Consider the following 14,625-nt stretch of genomic DNA (forward strand, 5'->3'; position numbering starts at 1 on the left):
CTTCCCCCTCCCTCTCCTCCTCCTTCCCCTCCTCTCTTCTCCTCCCCCTCCCTCTCCTCCTCCTCCTCCCCCTCCCTCTCCTCCCCCTCCCTCTCCTCCTCCTTCCCCTCCTCTCTTCTCCTCCCCCTCCCCTCTCCTCCCCTCCTCCTTATGCTAATCACGCCTCTCCTCTCCTTCCTCACCCGCCGTGCGTCTCTCTGCGCGCCGCCGTGACCGAGCACCGGATCGGGGCGTCAGAAGAGTGATTGGGGGGGAGAGCGGGGGAGAGAGGGGGAGGTGTACAGTTCGGTTCACCGTTTTCTCCGCACCGAGCCTCTCTGCGTTATTGTGAACATGAGGCGGCCGCTCGGCGCTCCGCGGACGGACGCGGCGTGTCGGCGCGCAGCATAAAGGCGGAACCTGAGCCGAGCAGCGGAGCGGCGGAGCGGCGGCCCCGGATCTGGATCAGGATCTGGAGGTAAGAAGAAAATGGATGCTCGGTCGGAGCTGCTGCTTCTCCTCCCATTTTGTTCCTTTGTGCGTTAACGACCATCGCAGCCGCGCATTCCGGCTCAGTTCTGCCGCTGAGTGCACGTTAACGGGGCCACATTCCAGCCAGCGGTGGACCGGACACGGACCGGACACGGTTCGAATCTCCTGCTGCTGAGATGCAGCAGCGCTGCTCAGGCATCCGAGCTGCTGCAGCCGAGAGCAGAAGAAAGAAGCTGCAGCGGCTCAGCGCTGATGGAGCTACAGACCGCTGCTGCTGCATCTAATGCACTACATGCATCTAATGCACTACATGCATTTAATAGACTACATGCATTTAATAGACTACATGCATTTAATAGACTACATGCATTTAATAGACTACATGCATTTAATGCAGCGGCAGTTTGTTGATCAGGATGTGTGCAGATGCTGCTGTGTTGCTGTTTACAGGCCTGAGCTGCCACCTGTAACTGACATGCATTGTGTGTCTGTTGTGTGTCAGTGTATGTCTGTTGTGTGTCTGTGTATGTCAGTGTGTGTCTGTGTGTGGATCAGTGGACTACATCAGCTCTGGATCCAGTGTTGGGTCTGAATCACTGCAGCTCTAATAATTAATGCAGCTTCAGATTTACAGCCGTGAATAAACACACTCAGACCAACGTGCACGACCTGCTGCTGCCACGTGCACTATTGATATCCTCATTCACTATACATGAGGTGTTTCTGCTCATGGAGCTGCATGAATGAAGATCAGTGTCCACATGTCTGCTGACCCCAACCAGGTAGTGGGTTAACCAGCAGGTAGAGGGTTCACCAGCAGGTAGAGGGTTCACCAGCAGGTAGAGGGTTAACCAGAAGGTAGAGGGTTCACCAGCAGGTAGTGGGTTAACCAGCAGGTAGAGGGTTCACCAGCAGGTAGAGGGTTCACCAGCAGGTAGAGGGTTAACCAGAAGGTAGAGGGTTAACCAGCAGGTAGTGGGTTAACCAGCAGGTAGAGGGTTCACCAGCAGGTAGAGGGTTAACCAGCAGGTAGTGGGTTCACCAGCAGGTAGAGGGTTAACCAGCAGGTAGAGGGTTAACCAGCAGGTAGTGGGTTCACCAGCAGGTAGAGGGTTAACCAGCAGGTAGAGGGTTCACCAGCAGGTAGAGGGTTAACCAGAAGGTAGAGGGTTAACTAGCAGGTAGAGGGTTAGTCCTGTGGCAGGAGGTGGGGGTGTGGCTCCTTATTCCCAACATGTTCCTTGTGCAGACCCAAACAGCAGCTCAGTGCTGCAGCTGCAACCATTAATCAGTTATCTGTCAGCTGTTGAATCCACCTTCAATCATCTCATTTTTTGAAAATATTTACAGGAATTTTCTAGCCAAATTTGGGGGATTTTTTTAAAGTAAAACTTTTAAGGGAAACTTTTAAGGAATTATTGGAATTGTCTTCCTGAAAGTTTTTCAAATTTTCAGAAATTTGGGAATTTTTTGTTGAATTTTTGGATTTTTTTTCAGACAAGGAAACAATATTTTTTGGTGCCTGTAAATGAGGACAACGGGGGTTAAACTAACTAACCGTCGCTGTTTCTGCAGCTCACTAGTTAAATGTGTGTGACTGAGCTGCGTTATTATTTATTCATCACTTTGGGATGTTGGACTTTAGCAAACACTGGTGGACATTTTTCAGTCTTTTGGACCAAACAGCTGTTGATGGATCCGGAGTAGATGATGGTCGGTTCTGGTGTTGGTCACTGAGGTGGAAACAGGCTGAGAGGAGACGGCTGATGTCAGTGATGCATGCTGGGAATTTAAATACTGTGAGTTTGCAGTTGTAAACGGGCATGTTTTCGTCACAGACTGCAGACGGAAGATGACGGTGATTCTCTGCAGACTGAATCCTGTTTCTTCTTGCAGGTTTTAAACAGCTGGAACCAGTTCAGTCCTGCGATGGCTTCTCCTGTAAAATGGATGATTTAAAGCAGAAACAATGAAAACAAGGACACACAAAGAATCGGTACGTCTGCTCCGGGACCCGGCTAATTCCTGCAGATCAGTCTCAGCTCAACATCTGATTTCAGTTTAGCCATGATGGAAAAGATTCAGCCTTCATAATGTTTTTATACTGATCCTCCCTGAACTACCCTATTACCCCTCTGTTGTTGTTGTTGCCCTCCTGTTGTTGCCCCTCTGTTGTTGACTCCCAGTTGTCGCTCTCCTAATATTGTTGCCCTGCTGCTGTTTCCCTACTGTTGTTGCCCTCACTATCGTTGCCCTCCTCCTATTGTTGCCATCCTGTTGTTGCCCTCCTCCTCTTGTTGCCCTATTGTTGTTGCCCTTCTATTGTTGCCCTCCTGTTGTTGCCCTCACTATCGTTGCCTTCCTCCTGTTGTTGCCCTCCTCCTATTGTTGTCCTCCTGTTGTTTTACTGTTGTTGCACTTATGTTGTAGTTGTCCTCCTGTTGTTGCCCTCCTATTGCTGCCCTACTCCTGTTGCCCTCCTCCTATAGTTGCCCTCCTGTTGTTGCCTTCCTCATATTGTTGTCCTCCTGTTGTTGCCCTTATTATGTTGCTATCCTATTGTTGCAATCCTGTTGTTACCCTACTACTGTTTCCTCCTATTGTTGCCCTCTTGTTGTTGCTCTCCTGTTGTTACCCTACTGGTGTTGCCCTCCTGTTGTTACCCTCCTTTTGTTTCCCTCCTGTTATTGCCCTCCTGTTATTGCCCTCCTGTTGTTGCCCTGCTGTTGTTGCCCTCCTGTTGTTGTCCTCCTGTTGTTGCTCTCCTGTTGTTGCTCTCCTGTTGTTACCCTCCTGTTGTTGCCCTCCTGTTGTTACCCTCCTGTTGTTGCCCTCCTGTTGTTGCCCTCCTGTTGTTGCCCTCCTGTTGTTACCCTCTTGTTGTTGCCCTCCTGTTGTTGCCCTCCTGTTGTTGCCCTCACTATATTGACCCTTGAACTGAAGAAGTTTCTATTGGTTTTAATGAGTGTGTCTCTGTGTGTGTATCTTGTGTACTAACCTGCTGTGTTGCGATGCTGCCTCCTCCCTGCATGCATTGCTGCAGATGCCCATGCGCAGTGGGCGCCGACGGGGGGCGAGTGAGGAGCGACGGGGCAGACGACCACACAGCAGCCCGACGCGACCTGAACGCAACGACAGGCAGACGGTCAGTGTGTGTCTGAATACAGTTAGTGTCTATGTGTGTGTTTGAATACAGTTAGTGTGTGTGTGTGCCTGAATGTCTGTGTGTGTGTGCCTGCGTGTCTGTGTGTGTGTTTGAATACAGCTAGTGTGTGTGTGGCGTATGAGTCATCAGGATGGCAGACTCTCACAGCGTCACAACAGTTCGATTGTGTTTTACACCTTCAAATCTTTGATATTTCATGTTTGACATTGATGTTGTGTGTGTGTGTGTGTGTGTGTGTCTGTCTGTGTGTGTGTGTGTGTTTGTTCTAAAAACAGACTCGGGTCTTTTAGGGATTCAAAGCGTTGTAGCAGAATTAAAAGTCTTGTGTTGTTTTAGCAGAGAGGCGCTGCTGAGGATTTGGCTGCAAGTCACTTCAGCCGCAGATCCCAGGGCCATGATTCGTCAGAGAGCGAAGGGGAGGAGCTGGTGTCTCCTCCGAAGAGGCAGAAAGTTCAGGTTTGTTTGGTTTATCAGCTTATTAAATCCAGTTACGCAGCCTTGGTTCAGCTGCCGTGATTCAGATTCTAACTTGGTTTCTTTCAGCAGGATTCGGCCTCGACTCCGAACCCTCCAACATCGACTCACTCCACCGACAGCTCGGCTCCCTCCACAGTCCCGCCTCCAACCTCTGCTGCCAGCCAATCCCGCGAGAGCGACAATGAGGACGGCCAATCGCAGGGCAGCAGGAGTTCAGTGGTGGGCAGCCTGGCCAATAGCAGCAGCAGTCTGAGCAGCGGGCGGGACATCGACCAGGACAACCGGTCGTCCTCCCCCAGCCTGTCGGCCTCCCCCCTGGGCAGCCTGGACTCCGACTCGGACGGACCTGATTCACCCAAGCAGGGAGACAAAGGAAAGGAGGGGAAGGTGTCGGGGGAGGACAGGAGGCGAGGGGAGGAGTCCTGTGGAGACGAAAAGAGAGACGTGGACGCCCGATTGGAGGACTGTCCGTCCCTGAAGCCCCCCTCTACCCCCTGCTCCACCCCCTCCGCCGACAGGAAGTCCTTCTTCTCCCTCGACTCCAAGCTCATGTGTAAAGTCGAGTTCGGTGGCAGCGAAGCAGCGCTCGCCGGCAGCAGGATGACCTCCAAAGCTAGCACGCAGTGCGTTACCAAGACAACCATCTCTGGGGCAGATTTCTCACACAACAGCCCCAACCTGCCTCACCCACTGCCCCCACCACTACCCCTCCACCGGCCCTGAAGCCCCTGGAGTTCGGGCAGGTGGAGGTGAAAGTGGAGCGAGACAAACCAGACAAACCAGACAAACTGCTGGACAAGGCTCAGTCCGCCCCCCCCTCACTGCTGCCCCAGACCCCCCCTCAGCCCTCCGCCCACCACTACACCACCCCCAGCTGGCAGGGCGGCACGGCACCTGGTTGCCAGGGGAGCTGGGGCTATTCCCGTTACCCCAGCAACCACCACCCACCACAGCCCCCAGTGCAACAGCAGCAGCTGCCCTCTGTGTACAACCCCCCCTCCGCCCGTCACTCTGCCTCCCAGCCCTCTTACCTCCCCCACCCTCACCCCCACCCCCACAGGGAGTACCTGCCCAGGTACGCTGGAGGGGGGGCGGACCGAGAGAGAGGGGGGGCAGGAGAGAGGGAGCGGGGAGTGAGGGGGGAGTGCGGGGGGAGGGAGTTCTCAGCTCCTATCGGCAGTGGAGGAGGCAGCGGTGGCTGTGGGGGGGGCAGGGAGTTCGGGGCAGTGGGTTCTGGTCCGGGGGGGCGGGACTTTAGTTTCAACCTGCCCAATCAGAACCAGAACAGAGACTTCGGCTCAGCTGGAGGGGGGCACCCCAAAGATGGAGGACGGTGGGGGGACCTGGGGGGGGCGAGCAGGGAGGGGGCCAGTAACCCCACCACCACCCTACCCCAGGGGAACCCCCCCAGCTCCACCAGTCTCCCTGTAGCCCCCCACCTGAACCGGGACCCCCCAGCATCACCCCAGAACAACCCCACCCACCCATCCCTGCCCCCTCACCCCCACACTCCAAACTCCTCAAACCGGGACTTCCCCCCCACCATGGAGCATACCCCCCCCTCCGGACCAGACCACTTCCACAGAGAGTATCCCTCTGCCCCTGCTGTACCACCCTCCTCCACTGGCACCAATCGGGAGTACCTGAGCTCACCAGGGGGAGCGCCAAACCTGGGCCGGGAGTATTCTGGGCCGGGTGGGGCACAGCACCCTCACCCGCCTCACCCCCACTACCAGCCCAGAGACAGAGAGCGGGACCCAAACCTGCGAGAGGCACCAATGTACCAGAACCGGGGGGGTCCAACCCAGCCTCCCACTCTTTCCCCCCCCTCCTCCTCCGGCCATCATGGACACGGGGCTCCCTACCCCCCGCCTCCACCTCAGTCCTCCCATGCCCAGCCGCCCCCCTCAGGTGTGGCTCCCAGCATCCGCCCCGCCCACTACCAGTCCTCCGCCCAGACGCCCCCCACCCCACTGTCCCCGCTACCAAGCCCATCCACCAATCAGATGGGGGCCTTCTCCTCCTTCCCTCCTGGCTCCTCCTCGTCGGCGCCCCCTCTTTCTGCTTCAGGTGTGTCCTCCAGCTGCTCACCTGGATGTCGGCCATCTTCTTTCCACGGCACATTAAACAGCCACGCCCCCTTCAGCGGGACGTACCACACTAACGGGGGCGGCGGGGGGAGTATGGCCAACAGCAGCAACAGTAGCACAGCCAACAGCAGCAACCCGCAGTCCCTATCGCCTCAGAGCGCCGCGAAGGCCCCAGCCCCGCTGAGTAACGCCAACAGCAGCATCCCAACGCCAACCGCCGGATCTGCCCTACCCACCGGAGACGGACACTCAGATCCAGGCCCACCCCCAACTCCTGTCATCAAGGAAGAACCAATAGAAGAAAGGGAGGAGAACGAGAGCCCACCACCGGTGCTGAGAAGCCCATCCCCTGAGCCGAAACCTGTGGACATTCCCATCCACGCCAGCCAATCAGCACGGTAACGTCCCAATTACATCACTTCCTGATTAACATTAGAGTTTCAACTGCAGAAAGTTGAAGTGATGTTCACAGGTTCAGCTCTCTAATTGGTTCTTTTAGTCTTTCTAAGTCTTTCTAGTCTTTGCAAGGAGAGCATTCTGGGAGTTTAGTGAGCAACGGCCACCATGACAAAGACTTCTGTGGTAGTTAATGTTTACCGCTCAGCATTCTCATGTTGTTATCGGGGTTAGAGTTGCTATGGCATTGATAGTTTAAACCATCATAGCAGCCTTTAACAGGTGACACATGACGTTAGATTAGCCTTTGTCACATGACCGCTACATAAGCAACTACAACAGGACATGAAACTATGTCAGCTGAGATGATTATGTGTTACTGATTAATTGACTATTAGTCGACAAGGGTGTAGAGTAATGGTTGGACAGTTGATTTAAATTTGTATCTGTAACTGATGTGTTTGTTTTTTGCAACCAGATCTTCCTTTCCAGGCACATGTGCAGTAGTTGTAGTTGTTTCGATGGAGATTCTCCCGACGGTTCTAATAAATGATATACTGCTTGTTTCCAGGTTCCACAGGGTTCTGGACCGTGGCAGTGGGAACTCATGCGCCCGCAGCGACGTCCTTTTCGTTCCGCTGGACGGATCCAAACTGTGGAAGAAGAGGAACGAGATGATTGAACGGGCTCGCAGGGAGGTGGAGCAGCGAGCTCGAGACCTGAGGGAGAAAGAGCGGGAACGAGAGAGGGAGCGCGAGCGTGAGCGTGAGCTCGACCGACACCTGCAGGTGAGCCGCTCAGGTGTGATCAGATCATGATCGATGAATCTGATGTGATGGCTGATTGTTGACTTGTCTGATTGTCTCCTCTTTCTCTGCAGCAACAGAAGGATGTGGGCGCTGCTGGTGGCCCTCGCCAGGCCTCCTCGCTCTTCTTTCCCTCCTCGTCCTCCATCATCCTCGACCCTTCATCATCCTCCTCTTCCTCAGCCAACCCCATCTCCCACCCTCCTCCTCACCCCCAGCACCACCCCTCACACCCGCACGCTCACTTGCCTCCAACACACCATCTCCACCCCTCGCTGTCCCACTCCATCCCCCACTCCCTACTGCTACCGTCCATGGGCGGAGCTTCAGCCGTGGTTGGTGGCCCTCAGGGGGCCCTGGGGATTGGTTTAGGAGGTCCGTATTTGGGCCCTGACACTCCAGCACTGAGGACTCTGAGTGAATACGCCCGCCCCCACGCCATGTCTCCGCTGGGGGCAGCGAGTCGAGCCCAGGCACACCATCCCCAGGTGCACCACGGACACCCCCACGTTCACCCATCCTTCTTCCTGCCTCAGTTCCAGAACCACGCTCTGGCACACCCCCATCACCTGCCCACCGATGCAGCCACAGCGGCAGCCATCCTTGGCTTCCTGTATGGCGGCAGCTTGGAGGGGGGTCCAGGTATGGGGGGTCCCCCTGGTGTGGCGGGGGGCCCGATGCCTGGGGGCATTGGGGCAGCAGGGTTGGGAGGAGTGGGCTTCCCTCATGCGGTGGCAGCGCATCGAGACCGGATAAAGCCAGGCTTTGAGTTTAAGAGCGATGAGCGCATTTACCCGCCCGGGTCGATTCCAGACCCAGCAGCGCTAGCCCTCGCTCACTCCCACTCACACGCCCATGCCCATGCTCATGCCAATGCTCACGCACATGCTCACTCCCTGCTCCTGGGAGGTGGGGCCGCAGGAGCCAATGAAGTGTCATTGTACGGCACTCCTCCTCCCCCAGCTCCACCTGGACCCCCCCACCTTCAGAACCCTACCCTGGCCCCAGTGACCCGTCCTCCCAACCCTCCTGCCCCCCAGTCCCTGTCCAATCTGCCCCCTTCCTCTCTCCTGCCTCCCTCTCTCCCCTCGCACCCTTCTTCTGCCCCTCCACCTGCCCCCCCTGTCCCAGCGGCCTCCACAGCTCCGCCCTCAGCCCCTCCCCAACCGGCTCCACCCACCTCCAGTACTGCCTCCCTCCATCACCCCGTCCCCCATTCTTCTTTTCCCACCTCCCTGTCCTCCCACCTGCCCCCAACCTCCGCTCCGGCTGCCCCACCTGAGAACTACCCCACCCCCACTCGCTCCCCCGCCTCCTATGAGCGTGAGCGGAGTGGTGATCGGGACCGAGACCGTGAACGGGACCGGGATAGAGACCGAGAGCGGGACCGGGACCGAGAGCGGGAACGGGACCGAGACCGAGACCGGGACAGAGACCGGGATCGGGACCGGGATCGGGCCGCACTGCCTCCATTCACAGAGCGAGAAAGAGAACGAGAGCGAGAACGAGAGCGAGGAGGCAGTGGGGCAGGAGGGGGCAGCGGAGGCGGCGCAGCAGGGGCAGGAGAAAACCTGGGCCGACTCCAGATGTTGAACGTGACGCCACATCATCACCAGCACTCACACATCCATTCACATCTGCACCTGCACCAGCAAGACACAGGTACCCACTGCTACTAACACTGCTGCCTCTACCTGCAGTCACACAGTTTAATGTGGATTTAATCTAGTTTAAGTTCTTACCAGTTCACTGAAGACCTGAAGGATAAGGCTGATCAGTTCCATGATTTTATCTTCTCACAGTTAAATGATCGACAGTGATGTTGATGTTTTGAAGTTCCGATCATAGAAAACAGTCCAGGTAGATAAATTCACCTTGTTGCAGGTAAATGTGACATCAGAACAACTTATTCGACTGTTCAGACTAATGTTTGGTCTCTGAGCTGCTGCAGTAACTGATGGAGACTATTGAGGCGTTTAGGGAACATCTGGAAACTGTACAGTCTATTGATGACTGTGAGGCATTTAGGGAACATGTGGAAACTGCAGTATCTACTGATGACCGTGAGGTGTTAAGGGAACATCTGGAAATTGCAGGATGTACTGTTGGCTGTGAGGTGTTTAGGGAACATCTGGAAACTGGAGTATCTGTTGACGACTGTGAGGCATTTAGGGAACATCTGGTAACTGCACTATCTACTGATGACTCTGAGGCGTTAAGGGAATATCTGGAAATTGCAGGATCTGCTGTTTGCTGTGAGGCGTTTAGGGAACATCTGGAAAGCGTAGGACTGATGCAAATGTGTTCTAATCAGTAGATAGAAACAGTCGATACAGATGCAGGTGATTCCAGAGATAACGGACCTTTTAAAACTCCTTATTTCAGATCACACACCAGCCTCATCCTTTAGCTTCAGATTCAGCTCAGAATTGAAAAGAACTCTATGAAGCAGGTCACAGTTTCCTGTTCCAGTTCTGTAATGTCTCCGTTTGTGGCTCATCCGTCTGTATGTTTTGATATTATCATTTGCTATTTATGGTTAAAACAAAATATCTGTTTTTGTGTGTATAAACATGTTTGCTTCACTTCAGGTTTATTCCATCTTAGATCATCAAATTCAGTTTTTTCATATTTCAGCTCACCAATAATCAGACATTATTGATCTACTGTCCAGTAGTCCAGATTCTGAATCAGTGATCGGATGAGAAAAATAACAGAAAGTTTCAGGTTTTTACTTTTAACCGTTCCTCAGATATTGTTCTTCAAACTCAGATTTAATGTGACAAATAAAACTTGCTGAAAGTGGGTCGACAGGCTCCTCCTCCTCTACATCCCCTCTTCATCCCCCATCCTCCTCTAAGTCCCTCCTCCTCCTCCTCAACCTCTACCCCTCTCTACCTGCTCCTCCCCCCTCCTCCCTCTTCTTCCTCCTCCCCTCTCTACTTCCCCCTTCCTCCTCTTCCTCCACTACCTCCTCATCTTCCTTGCCTGTCCTCCCCATCCTATTCCTTTACCTCCCCTCCACCTCCTCTACCTCCTCCACTCCCTCCCCATCCTCCTGCTCCTCCTCCCCTTCCTCTACCTCCTTCCTCCCCCTTTACCTCCCTCCACCTCCTCTTCCTACTCTCAGTTTTTAAAATAATCAGAAAATATTTTAAATATAAATCTAAACTTCCACAGGTCCCATCTTAAATATCCAGAGTTTCTGATAAAACCGTTTCAAACAGATGGTGGATCAGATGATCTGAGATGGAATAACTTTCTCTCCTTTACTGAATAAAACTCCAGAATGTGTTTCACTCTGCAGACTTTGACTCTTATTAAATATCTCTGTATTTCCTATTACATCACTGGCATCCAGCGGCGGGCGGGGTTCACCCCCTGATGGACCCGTTGGCGTCGGGGTCTCCTTTGGCTCGCCTCCCCTACCCCGGGGCCACGCTCGCCACCCCCATCCTGGCTCACCCCCTCACTGACAGCGAGGTGCTCCGCCAGCAGCTGTTCGGTGAGGAGAAGGCTCCTCGTCCATGTACTACACACTTTTCTTCTCTCACACTGTGGCTCTCTGGTTTTTGCGGTGTGACGGAGGTGACTGACGCTCCTCCTCCTCCTGCTCCTGCTCCTCCAGGTGCTCCGTTCCGTGACCTGCCCCAGACGTCCTCCCTCAGCGGGCCCATGTCAGCCGCCCACCAGCTGCAGGCCATGCAGCAGGCCCAGAGCGCCGAGCTGCAGATCCAGAGACTGGCCCTGGAACAGCAGTGGATCCACCACCACCACCACCACTCCCTCACCCAGGACGAGTACTACAGGTAGCCACCGATCACACGGCCGTTATTGATCCTCATGTTGATCGTTTGCTTTTGAAGTGCTATCTGTTTTGGCCTCCCGCCTGACAAAGAAAAGCAGAAAGGGTCAGGGTTTAGCTTTGAAAAGGAGGATCTGGCTGCAGAAATAGATCAGGTGTATGGAAATATTTCACCAACAAAAAGGGAGATGTTTAACCCTCCTGTTGTCCTCATTTATGGGCCCAAAAAAAATATTGTTTCCTTGTCTGAAAAAAATCCAAAAATTTGGCAAAAAAATTACCCAAATTTCTGAAAATTTGCAAAATCTTCAGGAAGAAAATTCCAATAATTCCTTAAAAGTTTCCCTTAAAAGTTTTATTTAAAAAAAAAAATCCCCCAAATTTGGCAAGAAAATTCTTGTAAATATTTTTCAAAAAATGAGTAAAAATCTTCCAAAAAATCCTAAAAATATCTAAAGTGATTCCATATATATCAGTAAAACTTCTAAGATTTTCTTTAAGAACATTCACATAAAAATCAACTAAAATCCAGGTGGATTTTGCTTGATTTTTATGTGAATGTTCTTAAAGAAACATTTTTAACATTTCTTTTTTTCCACCAAAAAATGTTCAAAGATTTCCCAAAAATGTTGAAAATGTGGACATCAGAAGTTTCACTCTGAAAATATGTTTTTTTCCACATTTTCAAACTTTAAAACGGGTCAGTTTGACTCACAGGACAACATGAGGGTTAAAAAAACTGTTGTTAGTTTGATCATTTAAATCGGCAGCACAAAGTTCAGAATGAATCCAAAGATTGTAAGGCTCATTCCAGGACTGGAGGACATTCGGGCTTCAAAATGTTTGAAAAATAAACCTTCACTTTTACAGTTTTCTGCTCCACATTCATCAATAATAGGTATTGATTAGCTGAGCTTCCACATCAATGGTAGCATTTTTATTCCATGTTTTCTGTGTTGTTTGCTAACCCTACTCTAATCACAGTAACAGGGTTGCTAATCCATGCTAATGTGATCTTTTTCTCAGCAGTAGAAGCTAGATATTTAGCTGCTGTTACTGCTGACCAAGAGGACAAACTGACTGATGGAAAACAGTCCAAAGAATTAGTCTGATCCTGATAATATGAGGTAGAGGGAGACATTCAATCAAGCCTGACGATGGGATGGAAATATGAACAATAGAAGAGAGGACATAGCTTTGCTCTACACATTCTGTAGGAACACGGTTTCATGATGTAAACGACAAAAGCAAGACATAAAATGACAAAAACGAGACAAAAAAACGACAAAAACAAGACAAAACAACAAAAACAAGACACAAAATGACAATAATGAGACACAAAATGACAAAAAATAGACACAAAACCACAAAAAATAGACACAAAACCACAAAAACGAGACACGTTCCATACACAGTAATTATCATTTAAAAGATATTGTTGATGAAAAAATATTCTCACAATTACAAGAGACATCAATGAAAAATTAAACCAAAAAAAGGAGATTTAAATATCATTTGAACTGTTTTATTAGAGATTCAGTTTGGTCATCAGGGTGGGACAAGAGAAAAATGTCATTTTAAGAGGAACTCCAGACTTATTTGGTATTTTAAAGTATTTTCAAACATTCTTTTCTCCTAATTTTTTTTAGATTTGGTCTCAGGACAAGAACAGTTACACAACAACTGCATGTTTTAGTATCTGGAGTATTTAAAATTTGATGGGTTGCACGTAAAATGTCCTCCAGTTCTGGAATGACCCAAAACTATGTCAAAGAACTTTGACTGCTGCAGGTTGAACTCTGAAAATTCTTCATCGTTACGTTAATGCAGATAAAAAGTACAGAATGGTTGCAAATGAACCTGTGTAGCAGCAGAATTCTACGTGTTCCTACGTTCTGTTGAGTCTTCAAACGTCTCACTGATGTTATTTTAGTAGATGAAATTCTCATCAAGGTGCTGCTTCAGGCTTTGAAGTTTGTTCTGAACATGAAAGTGAATCAAAGCTGAGATTCTGTCCAGACTTCAGGTTTGTTCTTTAGCTTCTCCTGAACAAGGTTCTACTTCTGAACAGTTCTGCAGCTGCTGGTTCCACTGCCTTTATTCTGATTTAAACAAGAAAACGTTAGTCGGAGTTTCAGGAGGTCAGAGGACGAACCAAAGCTGCTTCCTTCCTATAAACACAACACAAATATAACCGTGTTCTTAACGTCTGCTTTGGTTCCAGTCACCTGAAGAAGGAGAGCGATAAAACCCTGTGAGGGGGCAGAACCAGGAGATCAACACAGAAAACTAAAGCACTGAAACTACGAAGAACAAAGACTCAGACTGAAGCTGACGATGAGGAATTCATGAAACAGCGGATCTGAAGGATCAGCAGCCGGAGGAGACGACGAGCTGCAGTTTTGTATCGTGTACAGTACCTTAGATTTGAAGTACGGTCTGTGTAAAATACTTGAAGGAATGTGTACATGAGTCTTTTCTGTCATTGCATGTAGCTCTAGATGCTTCTTCTGAACTGGTGGAACTTTGGTTCTCTTTTTAGTACCGAGCCCTCTTTTGTACTGAGGGTTCTATATGCATGAGACCAGCAGTTAGTGTTCTGTTCTGTTTCCGATCAATAGTATTGTTCTTCTGATTAATGTCGTCTGTTTGTTGATAATGATATAATTATATATACAGCACATATTATTTGTATTATTTTTTTACATTTTCATGGTATGGCAGTCGGTTTTTATTTTTGATTTGACTTGTGAAACAAGATGCAAACGAAGGTGAAAAAATCTGGAAATAAATTATAATCTTTCTTTTGCTACCCTGTCGGTGTTTCCTGCTCGGACACGTTCAGTCTTTGTTTTCTACCAGTTTTATTCCAGTTTTATTCCTATTTTGTACCAGTTTATTCCAATTTTACACCAGTTTTATTCCAATTTTATACCAGTTTTACACCAGTTTTATTCCAGTTCTATTCCAGGTTTATACCAAATTTCAGTTTTATACCAATTTTATTCCAGTTTTACACCAATTTTTCCCCCAGTTTTCTACCAGTTTTACACCAATTTTATTCCAGTTTTCTACCAGCTTTATTCCAGTTTTACACCAGTTTATTTCCAATTTGATTCCAGTTTTGCACCAGTTTATTTCCAGTTTTCTACCAGATTTATTCCAGTTTTACATCAGTTTTACACCAGTTTCATTACAGTTTTATGCCACTTTTACATGAGTTTTATTAATTTTTCTTATTAGTGTTGGGGTTTTTGTTGTTTTTTTTTAACCAATTTTAACCCACTTTTACACCAGTTATATTCCAGTATTACACTAGTTTTATTCCAGTTTTAGACTAGAGTTCCCCTCTTCCTACTGTCCTCTCTACCTCTTCCTTCTCAGTCTCTCCTCCTCTTCTCCTGCCCCATCCTC

The 14,625-nt window shown here is 50.1% G+C and overlaps 1 protein-coding gene across 1 annotated transcript; it reads left to right on the top strand.

The window, feature by feature from the left end:
• Positions 1-210: 210 nt before the first annotated feature.
• On the top strand, positions 211-14,023 carry atn1 (atrophin 1). Its single transcript, XM_023274139.3, is given in 11 exon segments — positions 211-457; positions 2,368-2,467; positions 3,515-3,616; positions 3,974-4,093; positions 4,184-4,817; positions 4,820-6,602; positions 7,172-7,388; positions 7,481-9,068; positions 10,768-10,911; positions 11,035-11,215; positions 13,436-14,023. Coding segments are annotated over 10 exon segments (4,830 nt in total). The 5' UTR covers positions 211-457; positions 2,368-2,440; the 3' UTR covers positions 13,470-14,023.
• The last annotated feature ends 602 nt before the right edge of the window (positions 14,024-14,625 follow it).

Source organism: Amphiprion ocellaris, chromosome 9, assembly GCF_022539595.1.
Source record: "Amphiprion ocellaris isolate individual 3 ecotype Okinawa chromosome 9, ASM2253959v1, whole genome shotgun sequence".
NCBI lineage: Eukaryota > Metazoa > Chordata > Actinopteri > Pomacentridae > Amphiprion > Amphiprion ocellaris.